General features: G+C 37.1%; 1 protein-coding gene across 2 annotated transcripts in view; it reads right to left on the reverse strand.

The window, feature by feature from the left end:
• The window catches only part of Ammecr1 (AMMECR nuclear protein 1), a 112,975-nt gene that overhangs the window by 45,317 nt on the left and 47,252 nt on the right, over positions 1–20,406 (reverse strand). The window contains exon 2 of one of the 2 annotated variants that reach the window (XM_051140889.1): positions 16,943–17,053. The exons of the other annotated variant lie outside the window; for it this stretch is intronic. Coding sequence (XP_050996846.1) covers positions 16,943–17,053 — 111 coding nt within the window. The remainder of the gene's footprint in view (positions 1–16,942; positions 17,054–20,406) is intronic. 2 annotated transcript variants of the gene reach the window in all.

Genomic DNA, 20,406 nt, shown 5'->3' on the forward strand with positions numbered 1-20,406 from the left:
TCTAATGTGCATTGATCATATTCATGCTCTCAGCCCTCCCCCATATATCTCTGAGTATGGGACTACCTACTAGGGTACAGTTGAATTACATCACGCCCTTAACAGAAATGGATTCTCTCTCCCTTAGAAGACATCAACTGTCAGTAGATCCTCATTTATGAGTGGAGGCTTGTTGCCATTATTGAAGATATTTTTCATAAAAAAGAATACCTAACCCAATAAACTAAAGGTTTTGTTTCATATTCCTATGCAGCTTCTACTACTGCAGGTTTAAAAGATGACTATACTTCTTTTGTAAGTGTATATAAACATGGGTGTAGAGGTCAGAGGCTAACGTGTGGTGGTCAGTTCTCTCTGTCTACCACCTGGGCTCCAGGCATCAAATTCAGGTCACCTGTCTTGGAAGCAAGTGTCTTTACTCACTGAGCCATCTTGCTGGCCCAATCTTGTTCTTTGGATTGAAAAGCTCTAAGTTGTATATTTTATGGAATTAATATAAAAAATATCCAAGGCATGTAGCTTGAGAGTTAGTCTATGAAATGATTCTTTTATTATAGGGTTCCTTAAAATCATGTACATATTAATATAAAACTAAAATACATAAATGTGCATACTTGTATACCTTCTATCAATAAACTGAGTGATAGTTCAAGACAGTGTCTATGTTCTAACTCTAGTTACAATTCTATGTCAGAAAATAGAGACAACTGGAAGATATAATTCTAGTTCTAGCTTGAAATTTCTAGAATCTATGGCCCAGTGGGCCATAGTTTATAGACGGTGAAAAAAGTTGTGACAGCAGTAACTTCAAAGGGGCTATAATAAGGAGCCAGTTAAAAATCTTAGGGCTGACAAACAATATAAAATATCTAGGAGTAACTCTAACCAAGCAAGTGAAGGACTTATTCGAAAAAAACTTCAAACCTCTGAAGAAAGAGATTGAAGATAACATCAGAAGATGGAGGGATTTACCTTGTTCGTGGATCAGGAGAATCAACATAGTAAAAATGGCCATCTTATCAAAAGCAATTTACAGATTCAATGCAATCCCTATCAAAATACCTACAAAATATTTTGAAGATGTTGAAAGATCAATTCTCAAATTCATATGGAGAAATAAAAAACCCAGAATAGTAAAAACAATCCTATACAACAAAAGATCCTCTGGAGGAATCTCCATACTTGATCTTAAGCTGTACTACAGAGCAACAGTAATTAAAACAGCATGGTACTGGCAAAGCAACAGACTGGTGGATCAATGGAATCGAATTGAAGACCCAGAGATGAATCCACACACATTTGCTCACTTGATTTTTGACAAAGAAGCCAAATCTATTAAATGGAAAAATGACAGCATCTTCAACAAATGGTGCTGGTCTAACTGGATGTCTACATGTAGAAAAATGCAATTAGACCCTTATTTGTCACCATGCACAAAACTCAAGTCCAAGTGGATTAAAGACCTCAACTTAAAACCAGAGACATTAATTCAGTTAGAGGAAAAAGTGGGGAAGAGCCTGGGACACATAGGCACAGGAAACAACTTCCTGAACAGTACACCAACAGCCCAGGCCTTAATGTCAACAATTAATAAATGGGACCTCATGAGGCTGAGAAGCTTCTGTAAGGCAGGAGACACTGTCAAGAGAACAAAGTGACAGCCTACAGACTGGGAAAAGATCTTCACCAACCCTTCATCTGACAAAGGTTTAATATCCAAAATATGTAAAGAACTCAAGAAATTAAACACCACAAAACCAAACAACACAATTGTGAAATGGGGCTTGGAACTTAACAGAGAATTCTCAACAGAGGAATATCAAATGGCTGAGAAACACTTAAAGAAATGCTCATCCAGTCATCAAAGAAATGCAAATCAAAATGACACTGAGATTCCATCTTACACCCATCAGAATGGCTAAGATCAAAAACTCAAATGACACCACATGTTGGCGAGGATGTGGAGCGAGAGGAACACTCCTTCATTGCTGGTGGGAATGCAAACTAGTACAACCACTTTGGAAATCTATCTGGCGCTTTCTCAGAAAAATGGGAATAGGGCTTCCTCAAGACCCAGCCATCCCACTCCTTGGAATATACCCAGAAAATGCCCTACCACACAACAGGGACGTATGCTCAACCATGTTCATAGCTGCTTTATACATAATAGCTAGAACATGGAAACAGCCTAAGTGTCCCTCAGTAAAAGAATAGACTAAGAAACTGTGGTACATTTACACTATGGAATATTACTCAGCTATTAAAAACAAGGAATTCTCGAAATTTGTGGACAAATGGATTGATCTAGAAATTATCACAATGAGTGAGTTCACCCAGAAGCAAAAAGAGACAAACGGTATATACTCACTTATATCAAATCACTAATCCAAGGGATACGTACCATGAAAATCTTTACTTACCAAGAAAGTGGGTCAGAGGAGAGGACATCCTATTGAGACTTTAGGCGAGAGTAGCATGGAAGAAGGGGGAAATAGTAGGACCCACAGGGTCCTGGAAACCTACAAGAAGAACTTTATGACAGGCAGATCTGGATCCTGGGGTCCTCCTCAAACTAAGGCACCAGCCAAGGAGAATATAGGCAGTAAGCTTCGAACCCCTACCAAGACCTAGCCGACGAACAGGATATTCTCCACCGTTGAGTGGAGAGTGAGATCTGACTCTCACACGAACTCTGGTGCCCCTTTTCTGACCATGTCCCCTGGATGGGGAGACCTGGTGGCACTCAGAGGAAGGATAGCAAGTTACCAAGAAGAAACTTGATAGTCTAAGAGCATATATAGGGGGAGGAGGTCTCCCTCAATCACAGACATAGGGGAGGGGAGAAGGGGAGAAGTGGGAGGGAGGGAAGAACGGGAGGAAACAGGGGAAGGGCTAACAATCTATATGTAATATGAATAAATTAATTAAAAATCTTAGGGCTGGGTGGATGGAAGTCACTTGTGAAACGTTGAATCTTACCATTCCTAAACTTCTGAAGATGAAGCTATTACTCAGAGGGTAAGTTTGACCACGGCTGGTTAATGTGGTTTTCATGAAGAATAATGCGCTAAATACAGGCAGTCTGTGGCTTGAGGCATTCAGACTAATTGGTGCCTAGTGAAAGAGTAACTGGAATCAAGGTAGTGAGGTTAGAGGCATCTGAAGACGAAATGGTCTGCATAGCTGATAGTGAGTTCCAGGTCAATGGAGATAATTGAGACAGAAGCTAACTGCTCACTTTTTGGAAGATTTAAAGACAATCAAATATGTTATAGCCTAGAAGACTTCTAAGGGTCTCTTCCAGCTCCTTGCTCCTACAGCAAGCGTCAATTCACAGGGAGCTTTCCCCATCACTTATGGTTACTAAAACAAGATACTAGTCTTGTGTTAGTCTGTTCTGTAAAGCTGTACCCAGCTCCTGTCCTACAATTCAGTCAAACTGCAAATGAATGGCCTTAAATCAATTCATCACTATCAATCAGCTTCAGCATCTTTTATAAGCTCAAGTACATTGGCAGCAATGAAAGGTGACAAAAGCCAACAGAGGCAGATGGAAAGGAAGAAAGTAGACATGGCTATCAGCATCAAGTAAGGTTGCTACCAAGCAATGAGACTGGTTTGTGTTTATTTGCTTTGACGTGGCTTGGTAAACTACCACCAAGGGCAATTTCATACCAGAGAGACAAACATATAAAGTCAATAATGATAATCCAGTGGGTTAAATATTTACAACAGAGGCCTGAACAAAGTGCTGTGGGAACACAAAAGACTAACCAGCTTTACTGGGGAGTGTCAAAGAAATTTTATAGAGGAAGTAACAAGCAAGCTGAGTCTTGACTAATGAGTAGGAGTTGACTGGGTGGAAATGGGGCGAGGCAAAGCTGGAAGAGGGAAAAAAATGTTCAAAGCCAGAAAGATATGAAAGAATACACATAGAAAATGGTGCATGAATATGCATGGCTGGAGTATGGGGTGGGGGTTTGTAGGGCTGCTGCTTAGAAGGATGAGACTTCCTCTGTGCAGAGAGTAAGAGCAACTCCCTTAAGCAGTGACATGAACTGTATCAATGAGACAACACTGGAGACTACTCTGAAATAGTTTTGATGGGAAACATGTGAAACCTCTGAGTCAAAATCAGAGCCCTGAGTGAAAGAGAGGCATTAAGGGTTGAGATGAAGAGATAAACTGAGGATATACTTACGTGGTAGTGTAGAACCAACAGAGGATATTGACTGGTGGCATTTTGTTCAATGTGTGTGTGTGTGTGTGTGTGTGTGTGTGTGTGTGTGTGTGTGTGTGTGTTTCAGAAACAAAAATGAAATGGTGACAGATTATATTGCCACTGTTTTTTGTTGGTTTTTTTTTTTTTTTTTTTTTTTTGAGACAGGGTCTCTCTGAGTAGCCCTGGCTGTCCTGGACTCACTTTGTAGACCAGGCTGGCCTCGAACTCACAGCAATCCTGCCTCTGCCTCCTGAGTGCTGGGATTAAAGATGTGTGCCACAACCACCCGGTGCCACTGGTTTATTTTTTAATGATGTCTGTGCCCTTTCATACTATACATGTGCAAGAGATAAAGGAAAATTCAAATTCCTACAAGTGTATTTAAATTTTTACTTGTTTATTATTTTTAGTATTGAATTTCTGAAGTAGAAATATAGGATAAGCAGAATGTACTGATACTTTATATAAATATGATGCTTAAATTTCACAAGAAACCTACCACATTGGTATCATCTCTATTTTACAACTGAAGAAACCAGAACGCCATAGTAATTCTTTAGCTTCTCTAATTTCACAAAGTTAAGGACTGGGGTAACCAGCACCGGAGTGCAGCTGCTGTTGACTCTAAAGCCCGGGCTCTTGGCACACTCCCACACAGCCTCTATTCTTAAAAACTGATTATCAAAAAGATGTAAGAGAGGTTGCTATTCTCAAAAAGACACACCTAAGAATATTCTACGCCATTTGAATTGAGACATAAAAGGGAGGAAATGAGCCAAGGACATAGGTTTCTGGAAGAAGATTAGTCCACGTTGAGAAAATGGCATGTGCAAATTCCCTGAGGAGGAACTGCACTCAACGTGTTCAGGGAAAAACAAAGACGCTGGCGAACTGAGGGGAAATTTGAAGAGCAAAGCAGAAGATTAGAAGGAAAGTGGAGGCAAGTGGTGCATTGGAACACTGTAGGATATTAATTTTACTTTGAGTAAAATGTAGATTTTATAATGACATTGGCTTTTACTCTAGGCAAATAGGGTGGAGGCAGACAGATGAGAGCTTGTCTCAGAGGGAAAGGGTAGCTAGGCCAATCAGTGTCTGTGGCCACACCAGCTAATGGGTAAGCATGCTGCCCTAAGCAATAATAAAACCTACGGAGTGGAAGAGGCACAGGAGGGCACACAGGTTGACATGGCAGATACCCACTTTACTGAGCTGTTACCTAAGGCATAGCAACATCTCCACCCACAGCAGATGAGCATTTTAAAATATAGCCTTTTAAGGTGGACTTTTACATGAGAAGCAACTGTATTCGATGGATTTTTCACCCTGGTAAATTTAATCTAGTCATCCTTTCCCACTGAATCATTGAACAGTGGCAGTAGCTTAACTCTAGTCTTATCTAAAATGATTCGCACTAATTATCTTGAATCCAGATTTTCCTTTTTTTTTCCCTAGTAGTTTGAGGATTGTTGAAGGCAAATCTATGTTCTCAGTTTCCTGTCTACTCCAAAGAACTAACCTTCCCCCAAAGCCATGTTGGCTCTCTTAAGAGAGATTTTGAAAATAAATCAGCAATTTTTAAATATCTGCATTTTTTTCTTACAGAGTCAAAGCAATTATTATTAACTCTTCCTGCAATGGCGGCTCAGTGTTAGAACTCTTAATGTAGCCTGCCTGACACCATGTTTGGATTTTGTACTTGAGTATCCGTACACTCTGCCTGAGCTTCATGCACCATGTCAACATCCTGGAGCCTGGAGTACAGGGTGCTATGAGGAAAAAAACAAAGAAACTGGCTCAAATCAGGATTTAAACCAATGATCTTTTAGTAGCATAAGCCTAACCATCAGTGAATAGTTCGCTACTTTCCATATACAAACTTGCCGCCTATTCCAAAGACTCAGACTAGTTCTCAAGATCCAGCTGCCAACTCCCCTTATCTGAGGAGTAACAAAAGGCCATCTTATAAGAATGACTTGGGTTAAAAGCAGCCTGCTCTGCCATTGCCAATCAAGTGGCTACACTGACTTTTGAGAACACATAAAACAGGCCTAAGGGTGGTTGGGTATAGCAACAGGAAGTTGAGGCTCTCAGCAATCCCTGTAACTAAAGCTTCTATAGAATTTTATATATGGCGTTTTCTAATTTTCCCTTTTACTATAAGGAAGGACATAAGTCAGTATTTCAATGTGGAAACGTTAAAAAAGAAAGAGGGGTGGAAATGGGGACAATAATATACTAATCTTGTTTGAATTATATCCCTACCGTTTGAGCATGGCTGTACAGGCTAATTTTGTGAGCTGAAGTAAGGCTGTAAAAATTAATAAAAATGGGACTGGGCTTAGAGGTTAAGAATACTTGTTGCTTTTGCAAAGCACCTGGGTTTGACTCCCAAAATCCTCATGGTAGCCTGTAATTCAAGTTCCAGAGGATCCATGCCTACTTCTGATCTCCGCAGGCACTAGGCACATATGTAGTGCACATACATACATACAGGCAATCACTTTGACCTTACATCACCATGACATTCATATACATAAAATAAGAAAATCTTAAAAAGTAGTGAAAATGTTTTCTGATGATGACACCAGTTATTAGGCTTCATTTTTACCCTCTTCATGTCAAAGATTTTAAATATGCTGGGAATTATGCTACATAAACTCTTTCCACATATATGATAAGTATGGGTGTATATGCATAACATTTATTTTGTTAACTAAAAGCAGTTCAAACAATGTAGCTCTTTAGTACCTCATTTTATGCCCAATATTTGTGATTTGTTTAAAAAGTGAAGAAGAATGTAAAAACATCTGGAAGTTGTTTCTAAGAAAAATATATTCTTGATGCAACATGAAAGGCTAACAAAGTGTTTGGCCTTAGAAGGACAACAAACTCTTATCAGTAATAAAACAAATTTTTTCTTTCAGTAACTGCTACTTTGAATATTCACATATGAGACACTTTACAGTCAGAGAGAAGGGCAAGGGTCACAAAGAAAGACTTTCTTTTTTGCCTTTTAAGGAAATCTTTTCAAAAGCATTTTCTCATGCTCAAAATTACCATAGCTAGAAATTTAATATGAAGTTGCCACACCCAAACCTCAACATTCATCATTTTAAACTACTCAGATTACTAGCAGTATCAACTTCCACCCCCACCAGTCCAGAATGTGGTAAAATTTTCTGGTTTGTGTGAAATTCTGGAATAATTACTTTGAGCTTACATCAACATGACTACTTTATTTTTCCTGACTAATTAAGACACAAATCTATTTTCTTGTTCATTCAGGTCTTACTAACTCAGTGTAGACATTTATAACTAGAACCAATATTTATCACTAAAATGTTCAGACCAAAAGAAATATACTTTTAAAGCCAGCCATGAAGGCACAGACAGGCCTAAAATTCCAGATACACCAGAGACTGTGGCAGGAATAGCATGAGTTTGAGGTCAGATGGTACCCATAGAAAGACTCTGTACCTCCCTCTAAAAAAGCAATAAACATATTAAATATTTGAATATAATTTTAAGCCTCAGTTAATACAATAGTGTCAGACAATATTTCTATTTTAACATAGCTTTGCCAATTTAATATTTCATCAGAAAAAATAAAGAGTATTTCAGGATTCTTATGAAAGGAGGTGGATATCAGCTTACTCTGCAACAAAATATGAATTCATTTTAATGTAGATGGATCAGAGAAAAATCTAACTTTTCTCATTACTTGTCAAAAAATATGCTATAACAACTAGATACTAGGTATTGTTTGGTGGTAGTATTGGTTGTGTTGGTGTTGGTGGTAGTGCTGCTGCTGGTGGTGGTGTGTGTACATGTACCTATGTGTGCATACACATACTTTTTTAAATAAAGTACTTAATTTAAAAAAATTATGTGTATAACTGTTTTGTCTGTGTGTATGCATGGTGCCCATGGAGTCTAGAAGACCTTTGGGTTTTTGATTCTCTAGACCTAGATTTACAGACTTTGGAAGCTACCATGTCAGGGCTGGGAATTAAACCCGGGTTCTCTGGAAGAGCAGCTATTTGCTCTTAACTCCTGAGCTACCTCTCCATGCCAATATGCACACTTGTACAAGTCTTTTTTTATTCAAAGGATTTTTTCATACTAAGTTCATATCCTTTTTAAAACATGGTATTGCTGGTCATGGTGGTATAATGCAATTAACCCAGCCCTTGGAAGGCAGAGGAAGTGGCTCTTTTTGAGTTCAAGACCAGTGTGTTCCACAGACCAAGTGTAATACATGATGAGATCTTGTCTCAAGCAAACAAATTAAAAAATACTAAATGTTTTTAATCTCTTGAAATATCCAAAATCTTATATGAGGTTAGTTGGCTGACAACAATCTGAATATATACATATATATATCCTTGTAGAAAAAAGTCATATACAATATTTTATAGCCAGTAAAACTATTGGCTGACTGAAGTAAATTACATTAAAGGTGTTTCAGTTTTTATCACACTGCAAAGTACCTATATTTATCTCGTTTGTTTCTGGTAAAAATCCATTCTGCCTTGCACTGTAATTATTTATTTACCTTCTTACTCCTACTTTTTCACAAATTCCTAAGGCAGAAAACACTGACAGATTTCAGGAAGAATTATTTAAACACGATTAAAAAGAGGAAATAGCAGCAGCATGGCAGCAAAGAGGTTAAGGTCATAGGTGTATGTAAGAATACAGTCGATTTCTTGTAGTTCACTCTTTACCTGTCAAACTCTAAAATCAAGAGGCCTGACACTGAAAAGGCTCCATTTGCAGCTTCTCTCACAGTTTTTCTACAGATGGCCCTTTCTGCTTTTCTGCCCTAAGGCATTGTGCCTGTGACACTTAATCAAAGCATCAGGGGAATTCCAAGTGGAGACTCTGGAGATCTGAAAGATGTGATAGGGAATTAGAATCTGACACACTCAGTGCATTTAATGTCTACAGCAGGAGGTGCTAGATGAGTGCAGACCATGCTATATAATTCAGGAGCCATTAGCCATCCTGGGAATGGTCCGGGCTCTTTTGTTTCACTTACCACATCTCTGCACATTAGCACAACCTTGGGATAATGACTAGGGTGCATTAACCCAGCAGCTAGAACCAAGATCCCAGATTTCTACAGAGAACTCTGTTTATGTTTTCCTAAGGCTAACAGTGAATCAAAAACATACAGCAGGCTAGGTTCTACATTGTACCTTAAGTTAAATACTTTATAAAAGTGGGCAAAGTTTCATTGGTAACTGAGAAGAAATGACCATAGTAGGTATAAGTTTTAGAACTCGAGCCACTGTCCTTTCTTCAAATAGGAAAGCATAGATTGGAAATTTAGGTTATTAATTTTGCATTGTATTCTTGATAAATCTATTTTCCCCCAAAGCATACATGAGCCCAGAATCTTGTTATAAACAGTTACCAAAAATAGCCTGTCCCCAACATCTCAGAATAAGCTGTTATGACAATAATGTACAGTCAGAAGTGACTCATTGAGCTTTCATAACGAAAATCAATCTGGGTGATGCTAACATAAGGACCAATATTACACGAAAAGGGAGAAGAACTTGTTTAATTGAATTATTCACAATGAGCCATGTGTATTACTAAAATAATCAATCACAAGAATTAGCACATAATAGTCTTTTCTGTCTGAGTGGAAAAACATAATTGTTCTGCTTACAGTGCTTGTAAACTCATACGACACTGCAAGAAACAAGAGATTATGCTACCACATACAAAAGAAAATTCAGTTTACAAAGCATCTAGTCACCCAGAAGGATCCAATCTGAATAAGACCTTTCAAAGAAAAAAAAAAGCAAAGCTTGTTTGTAATTTTCAATATCTCAAACAATATAACAGAAAGCAAATATTTGTAATGTGCAAACAATGCCTCGATCACTTTCCTTGTTATTCCATTTCCGCACATACACACATACGCACACCACTCATGCACACAAAGGAAAGAAAACTCTAAATCAAAACAAATTCTCCTCTTATATGGTTTCTCCATTTCTTAGAAAGAAGTCACCGCCCACTGCTAATTCTCAGAATTCAGAGCATAACAAAAGCAGCACAGTGAAGACACAAGCTCCAGGTCCTGCCTTAACCTACATAATTACTTCATTGCTCAGAGGAGACAACTCTGTTCCATGAAATAGATGAGAAAAAAAAAATGGTGGTGCCTGGCTGCATCCCTCTCTTTACTAAGTATTCTAAAAGAACACATTATCATCATGATTTGACATAAAGAATTGGACCTGCGCTTTCAAGAGAAATTTATACACCAAATTTTTAGGACACCTTTCATTGACAGAGTCATCTTCATTTTCCTACACACAAAAGTATGGTTTTAAGTACCAAAAAAGAAGTCTTTCTATTGTCTAACCTATAAAAGCTATAAATCCACATAAATACTATGCTGCTGGTTTAAAAATGGAAAATACTAGAAACTCTTCTTATTCTCTGAGACAAAGGACTACCTCTCCTTCAAAGTCTAGGCATTGAAAAAGATAGGACTTGGACACCAATTTTTATGACTATCTGTGACTCTCTGTTCTATATCCTGCTTCTTGTTCACTACAATCTTTCTTGCTTTCGCCTAAAAGAGCCTTCTAGAAGAGGGGAAATGCTGTCTTATTCACAGTTCCATATTGTAACTTCATATAATGATGTTTTCATACTTTCAAATTATGTAATAGTAATAATTGGGAGGAAGTCATCAGACAATTCATAGTCTAATTTCAATCTAAAACATCAAATTTTCAATTAAGAAAACAGTTTGACTATGACAAGATTTCAATTAAAAACTTTATTTACAAATCAAAACTTGATCCAGGGTAGATATTTCATATCAAAAATACCTGGTAAATTTTAAAGAACTATTTTAAAAGGTTAATGGACTATAAAGAAGCTATGTGAGTACCATCTGATATAGCTATCTTTTTTAAAATTTTATTTTATGTATATGAGTGTTCTATCTGCATGTACACATGCAGGCAAGAAGACATCAGGTCCCAGTATAGACGGGTATGAGCCACCATGTGGTTGCTGGGAATTGAACTCAGGACCTCCGGAAGAGCAAACAGTGCTTTTAACCACTGAGCCATCTCTCCAGCCCCCGATATAGCTATCTTTAAACGAGGGTATTCAGGTATCTGCATAGCCATTTTCATTGCAGCATTATTCACAATAGCCAAAAGGTAGACACTAATCAAGGGTCCACAGATGAACAAAGGACTACACAAAACATCACAGATAGGGACACTTGAATAGGAATATTATTCAGCCTTAAAGGGGAAACAAACTGACATATACTAGCACACAAATAAGCCATGAAGACATTATGCTTAGTGAAATAAGCCAGCTGTGTGATGACAAATAGGAACCTAGAGTAGGTCAATTCATAAAGGCAAAAAGTAGAAAAGTGGTTGTCAGAGATTAGGAGGAACAAATGGGATAAACATTTAGTGGGTAAAGAGTTCCAGTTGGGGAAGATTAAAAAGTTCTTGAGAATGCCAGATGGTGGCCCACACCTTTAATCCCAGCACTTTGAGAGGCATAGGCAGTCATATCTCTGTGAGTTTGAAGCCAGCTGGTGTACAGAGTGAGTTCCAGTACAGCCAGAGCTGTTACATAGAGAAACCCTGTCTCAAACAAACAAAAAAATAAACAAAAAATTCTCGAATCACAACATGAAATATACATTTTAAAATGATTAACATGATAAAATATAATTTTATTTATATTTTACTAAAATAAAAGTGGTATAAGTGAGCAGCATTATGAAAAATAGCCACCTAATCGCAGATGAAGACAACAAATAACTAGATATTCTCATTTTTAACCTGTTGCTAAAGAGTGATTTTACTGCTCTGCATGCTCTCTTGCTAATACCTCTCCAGGCCCCTAAGTTCTTCTGATTCTGTTTGTTCGTTTGTGAATTATAGACTTTATGATGGAAAGACCAGACTCCAAAACAATCACTACTTGCTATGTTTAGAAACTCTGGATTCTTCTTGAAGTCTAGGCTACACTACCAAAAATTATAATTTCCAATATACATCCTAAGTGTCACAGGTAGATATGATTCTATAGAAAGATAAGGTAAAATAATTATAAGGTCTTCCAAAAACCTCAGAGACACACAGACTAAGGCATTTAAAGATATTTTTATTATTTCAAATTTACAAAGAGACAGGTTAGCTCCTGGCAACACCCAGCCTACTTCAAATAAGATGATGAGCATCAAAGAACTTCCTTATGGAGATGGCTTCAAATGTGGCAAATAAGCCACTGGGCAAAATGTCCTCATTTCTGCCACAGACAGAATTCTGCATAAAAATGGGCAAGCTTAGATGCAGGCAGAGTCGATGGCCAAACTCTGGCAAGACAGGGTAAGCAAGTCCTCAATAGTTCCTGCCTCACAAATATGTCTGTCAGATATATTGGGCCAGAAGGATGAAGATGACGTTTCAATGTTATAGAGTTTTGAGTGACTGTTCTGGCAGTAAACTGTCTCTGTCATCTCATTTGGGAAGCTGCTAACCTGCACTCCCAGTATAATCAGGTAATCAATTTTATTCCTTCTCAAGTCTCTGATGGGGTTGAAGACCAGATAGTTTAATTTCGCAATTAAGCTTAATTGTTTAGGGGTTAAGATATTTTTAGATCTAGATAGATATTTTAAGTTGATAATGATGAGATATGATAGATATTAATTTACATTCAGAATTTTAGACTCACCAAGATAGGAAAGATGTTTTCTTCAAGGCTGTCAAATACAAATAGCCAAAACACTCTGAATGTAACATTTATATAATTCCTGATTGTTTCGTGGTTCTTCTTGCTGTATGTAGTTTACTGTATATATGTGTAATAATATAAGTGAATATGTAAAAAAATATTTAATAAAAAAAGCTGAAAAAAATTACAATTCCCTATCCCAAGGTAGTACTTTTATATAAACATCTTATATAATAACAATTCAAGTAAAGTTTATTCATAACTTTTTACTAGACTCTTTGAAGACTTATTGATCACTGATTTATTAAGTTCATAGTAATCTTTTTTTGTATTTTTGGGTTTTTTTTTTTTTGTTTGTTTTGGTTTTTCGAGACAGGGTTTCTCTCTGTAGCCTTGGCCATCCTGGACTCACTTTGTAGACCCGGCTGGCCTCGAACTCACAGCGATCCGCCTGCCTCTGCCTCCCGAGTGCTGGGATTAAAGGCGTGCACCACCATGCTTGGCTCATAGTAATCTTTTGAGTTCATTATTTTTACAATGAAGTTACAAACAAAAAACACAATAATTTTTATTTCTAAGGTCTTATTTTAATCTAACTTAATCAAGTTTCATTTATGAGAACTCATAACAGAATTTTGTGTATATATTACAGTGAAAAGTATGTTCTTTGCAGTCCATGGCCTGAATTTGAATTTGAGTTCTACCACTTACTAACGAGATGCAAGACTGAGTAGATTATATAAATTCTTCAATCTCCATTTCCTCACTGTAAAAATGTAGATATTAATACCGCAGAGTTATTACAAAGAATGTACAAAGCTCCTGACAAGAGCCTAACATGGAGGGAACAAATGCACTGTTTGAGTGAGACAAGGATGAGAGAAGGGCTCATGGGGCCCAGCACCTCAGTAGTGAATAAATGCTCGGGGAAGGGCAGTCAGTGTCTTCACTTGTGTACCCACGGGTGAGGCCACCAAGCTTCAATAAATATTTCCAAACTCATAGTTATACAGACAACCTAGGCTACACTCAGTGGGTCATAAACGAAAAAGAGACATGGATGTGACAAAGGGATTTATAGGAAGGATGGGAGTTGACAGTGATGAAAAGGAGATAAAAGAAAATGGTGTGAGGATAATCAGGATGTGTTATATAAGACTGTCAAATAACAATGTTAATCAATCAAAAATTATGTGCCTTAAAAAATTCTAATTCAAAATACATTTCTCTTGCCACAGATACAAGCAAACCAACCAACACTCTCTCTCTCTCACACACACACACACACACACACACACACAAACACACACAGAGGTAGAGATATGTGAGCACACTCTGGGGGATTGAAAAGCATTACTACATTAAAACATCTAAAAATTACTCCATACTGCTTGTAATTCACTAATTAAATTTTTAAGATATATTTTTTATGTCTTCCAAATACGTTAATTAGATTATATTGGTACAAAACAGGAAAGTAAATCAGATGCATATATAAACATAAAATAAGTATATATGTGTGTGTGTGTATATATGTATGTATGTGTGTATATATATATAACCTACTTAATGTCCTGTATACAATTAAAGGAAGCTGTATAGAATTAGAAGGAAAAGACTGAAAATTAAAAGGAAGTTCCCAGCCACAGACTATAATGCACTGAGAGTAAAAATGTACACAAATACAGGCAAATGTCAATTGTGTGAAAAATTCAGTCAGTTCACATTATTGTCGTGGAAAAGAAAAGACCCACAAGCTCAAAAGGAAAAAAATAAGTTGGATATTCTCATCTCCTACGAAAAAGAACTTCTCTGTTCAAAACCAAGTTGTTACCACGGCTACCCAAGATTTGTAAAGTATGGAATATTCATAATGGAATTGTTTCCGCAGTTTCACTTGAAAGCACAAAGAAACTCTATAATTTGTGTGTGTGTGTGTGTGTGTGTGTGTGTGTGTGTGTGTGTGTATGTGTGTGTGTGTGTGTGCCTAAACATAAAGTACAATTTATAATACTTGTAAAATTTCTTAACAGGCTTGTGTTTACAAAGTTGTGTTCCTTGGAATCCTAGTGGCACAAGACAGTAGAGTTGAAGAATAAAAGGGGTCTGTAGTCGAATAAACTGTAGTCTAGAACAGGCTGCATCATGCGGTTTTCTAGCGTTGTAACAGTACTTGCACACAAGGGCCTGAAACCTGCTGCAATGAAGGAGAACTTGTTACATTTATCAACTGGCGTTAATGTTTCCCAAGCCCACCTGGCCACAGAACCCTTGGGAAGTGTCAAGGAGCCAGTGTGCCTCATAACAAGTAACTCTGGGAAATGTATAATAAGTTATTCATTCTATGTGGTAAACATGGAATTTCACACTCACACACACACACACATATACATATATATATATATATATATCTGCTTCCCCAAGAAGTAGTCACTTAAAAAATTTTGATCAAGCCCTCAAATGAATCAATCTTAATTCAGGTTAAAAAAAATTACAAGGGTAGCATTTGTACACTTTAGTGAGTTGGAGTTCTTTCTAGAAGATAGGTAGATAGATGATAGATAGAGAGATGGACATAGAGATATAGATACTTGACTTCTTACCATTTTGTGCTGTTTAATCAAGTCCAAATACACAATTTCTAATAGTTGGAAAGAGACAATAAATGTGGCCCTCCACATTATTGTATCCTTTTTCTTGTGATTCAGAAAACTTTGCGTCTCTGAGCTTTTGCATACTTTAATATGAGAACAGTAACCTTATAGTTTTTCTCAATTAACTGGTTATAGGCCTAAATTTATACAATTCTATCGAAAGATAATTTTCACATTAATCCTGTGGTAAAATAGTAATAGATGATTTCATTCTACTAACATTCTCCTAACACCGATATTGAATATACAGAAGAAAAAACTGTAATTATTGCTTTACCTATGGAAGCTATGCAACTTGCCTCAAGTACCAATAGTTAGCAATGACCAGTTTCTTTTTTCTTCTTTTTTAAAAATAAATTTATTTATTATGTATACAGTGTACATGTATGCCTGTATGCCAGAAAAGGACAAAAGATCTCATTACAGATGGTTGTGAGCCACCATGTGGCTGCTGGGAATTGAACTCTGGACCTCTGGAAGAGCAGACAGAGCTCTCAACCTCTGAGACATCTCTCCAGCCCCAGACCAGTTTCTTATTGCACCAATACCGTTGGATTACAACTATGTATTGGTAGCCACACTAAAACATGAACAAAACCAGGAAATACCTTTACCAATAGCTCATTATTTAGGACATTTTCTTCTGAAATAATTGTGGAACACAACTTGCTAGGTAGTGTTTCAAAAAAAATCAGATGGTATGTTAGATAGCTTTCTGAGAGTCTAGAAATTAAAGGCAAGGTCTTAAAAAAAAGTGTAATGGGGCACTTGTTAACTTTCCCATTGTGTTAGGGGAAGCAAAATAAGCAAGCTACAATCAAGTTGAGGGTGAAGTGTGAATATGAATGGTCACGCTGCTGGGCTGCGACATCACTTTCTTCCTAGGATTTCTTTTGAAGCTTTAACGCACATGAGAGTGTAGCTAAATGTATAAAATGAAGGAAAAACTAGTATTTTTAAGAAGTCTTAAAGGGGAACAAATAAAGGCTGTTAAGGTAGAAATAACACATTTGATAACTGCTGGACATTCAATTATTCCTTTTCAAGTTATAATAAGCTGCCCACTGGAAGAAAAAAATTACTTTAAAAATCAATGGCAAGATAAATGTCATCACAACACTTTTTATACTAATACACAGCAATAATACTTTATAAGTGAAGGTAGCTGAACACCAAAAAGGAAAAACCTAACAAGAAACGAGAGAGGAATGTCAAAACTTTAGTGAATGAAAAAGATTTAAAGTACTTCGTTCAAGTATCATAAGATTTTTTTTTTTTTTTTTGGTAAGTAAAAGTAAATGAAACAAAAATTGGTCTTCACCTGGTAAGTGTGTACTCCCTGAGTCCTGAATGCAAATTCATGGCAGAAAAAGTACCTATGCAGCCACGCAATCTTTTGTCTCGACCAATCTTCCATGTTACAAACAGTGGGCTGTAACAGAACATAAAATAGGGTAAATCAGTCAATTCAACCAAGACAGCATTTATTGAGTAGGTACCGTATGCTAGCTTAGGTACCTAAGAAATAAAGACTAAAAGACAAGCCCTCAGCTCAAGGTTAACTCAGTAATAGAGTGCTTTTTACACTGTGTTGAGTGTGCTCTGTATACTAGGCACCAAAATGAATGCTTTAACAACATATATATGTTAATTCTCATCAGCAGTTCTCACAGACTGATATTAATTTCCTGTGAACAGAGAAAACATAGTAAAATAAACACTCAAACTTGGTAACGTTGAATGTAGAGCCTTAAATCATCAAAGATGCCTACAGGATTCCCTATTTAAACCTAGGATCACTGACTGATTTGTAAGTCTAACTTAGAAAACTGGGAGCAGGTAGTCAACAACGTCAACAGACACCCTTTCTGAAAGTGTAGAGGCTATGAAAGATTAAAAGGCAGTCATTGGTTTGTAGGAAGCCAGTACAGAGCCAGACACACTCACAGCTAACTAACACAAGGCAGGTGAAGACAAGCACTACAAACCAGGCACAAAAACGCCATAAATGAAGCTATAGGGATAGAAAAACATTTCATCAGACCTGATGTGTCTTCAGTTTACCCGAGTAAAATCAGGATGGTTCAGTAAGTGAAGTGTGGCTGTACACATTAACCAGCAAATACCTTTAAGCCAGAAATTTCGTTTTTTACACAAAAGATAGTACATAACACATAGTAGATACAATGTGGTTCAATTTGGTAGACACTTGAGTTCTGCAGCAAACCAATGGCAGCTTCAATTAATGATTAAGTCTAAAAACAATTATGTTCTAATAAGAAATAACTTTATACAACCTATAGACTTTAGAACATTTTGCAAAAATATAAATAAACAAATGGTCTGTATTACTAAGACTATTCACAATAATAGTGGTATATTTCTGCTTTCTAAAATCTTTATATTTAAGGGATATACCATATTTGATATATTTCTAATTATTCACTAATTGAGTTAGAGCACATTCTCTCTTGAAAAGCGTTTCTAAGAGACCAGGCAGTGGTGGCGCACACCTTGAATGCCAGAACTCAGGAGGCAAAAGTAGGCAGATCTCTGTGAGTTCCAGGACAGCCTGAGCTGCACAGAGAAACCTTGTCTTAAAAAAAAATTAAAAACAAAAAGAAAAATAAAGCTTCAGGATCTCCATGACACAGGGCAAAAAGAACTGAGAGGAGTCCCTGTGAGAATCAACACTGCTTGATGGTGTAGCAGAAGGTAGAGGCCTTGAACCACACCAAGGGCTCATTGTAAGCAAAGCTGTTTGGACAAAAGGGTATACTATGTGAGACACCATGACACGCTGCACCTTCCACAGTGAGATTGTGTGTGTGTGTGTGTGTGTGTGTGTGTGTGTGTGTGTGTGTGTCTTTCTTTTTGTGCTGTTTTCTTTTGTAGGAGAGGTAGCAAGGGTGGAGGGTTGATACAAAGGGATAGGGAGATGAGTGGGATTGGGGTGCATAATGTTTAATTCACACACAAAAAATATCAATAAAAAGTCTTAAAATTCTTTTAAACATTCTTGGGAGACAAAACAGTTTAATCATCCACCTTAAACATTTAAAACGTATACAAGTTCTGACAGATAGACACAATGGAAGACTGGGTCCCAAACAAACACCACAAACGAGGGCTCGCTATGAAAAGTTCCCTTCCTCCAGGATCTCAATGTTCAACAGTACTGAAAAATATGATTGCGCTATTGAAGCAAAGGTGGCATTCAGGCACTGGGTGACCCACACTAAATGGAAAAAGCAAAAAGGATGGCCCAACTTTTCTGCTTTCTAGCTGTTATGTGATAAATATAAATAACTTGAGATTATAATCATCCATTTGAAAATTGTCTTCTAAATGCTTTTGAGTCACAGCTCATAAGTATTAGATGGGTTACATTGCCACCTACTCTCCCATTACTCAGAGAAACACTAGTAGCTTAAGATTTAAGCATTCTTGAAGATAAATTTAAGCTCCTTATTTTTCCATCTTCCAACTTGGTGTAGTCCACATCTACAACCACCTCTATAGACAGCAAGGTCATCCATCAGTCCTCTCTGACCGCATTGGCTAGACGGCGTCCCTACATAACACAGGTCCTCTGACAACTTTTTAAAAAAATTTTTTTATTAATTTATTCTTGTTACATCTCAATGTTTATCCCATCCTTATCCTCCATTCTTCCCCATCCCCCTTTTCCATTATTCCCCTCCCCTATGACTGTTCCTGAGGGGGATTACCTCCCCCTGTATATGCTCATAGGGTATCAAGTCTCTTCTTGGTAACCTGCTGTGACAGCTTCAGAATGAAGAAAGTCACCCTGTAATCTATATAATGTTGTGGTTTCAAAGTACCTCAGGGTACTTTTCAAATAGCACAGTCCTACCTATATTGTACATTCTCATCACCAGTGGCTTAAGAAACCAAAGAAGTGGGAGTAAAATCATTTCTCACCAAAACAATTGAAAGCCATTTAAAAATGCTATACCTTCAATTATTTACCCCACTAGAATACATACATATGTCATTCTTACTATAACCACATCTTCCCCAGTAAATACTTAAAATATAAAGGATAAATAGAAGATCTACAAGATTGTATTTTTGCAAGGCAGTCTAAGAAGCAAAGGCACTTCACAATAACCCAGGATATGGGGATGTCAAACCACACAGGGGACTGGTAGTCTGATACCAGCCTTTATAGCTTGCTGTGGTCTCTTCCAGAGTGAACATTCTTTGAATTTTTGATGCTATTGAGTACGTGTTGTTAAGAGTCCTCATAACAGGTAAATTGTCTACGCTATTTCCTATTCCTTACCTGCCCCAGACAATATTCTCTTTGGGAGTTAAGACTGTAGCAAAGCAGCTGTCAAGAATGGGAGGAAATGAGAACCCAACTAAGTTTAAGACAGATGTTTGAAGGTGTAAGAGCTCAGACTTTTAGTAGACAGAATAAAGTTTTTCCTTAAATGTCTGGATCTCCGAATTGTCATTTACAAATGCACATCCAGTAACTTTTATCTTGAAAAAAGTGTTCAAAGACTTAAAAATAAGATGTCTAAAAGCATCATTTAATGGGAAAAAATCTAGGCAGCTGAACATTTTAAAATAGACTGATACAAAACAAACCACTGAGCCCAAAAGATAGCGTCGTGTGCATAATAATGACTTTGTACAGGGCAATGACTACAGGAACATTCAATGCGTATTATCTAAAAATAGCAACAACATATTTACACTCCAAACAGAGGAAAAGAATAGGTGATTTCAGTCTTAAATATGGTATTAAAACAT

The sequence above is a fragment of the Acomys russatus genome, chromosome X, assembly GCF_903995435.1.
Source record: "Acomys russatus chromosome X, mAcoRus1.1, whole genome shotgun sequence".
NCBI classification, from domain to species: Eukaryota; Metazoa; Chordata; class Mammalia; order Rodentia; family Muridae; genus Acomys; species Acomys russatus.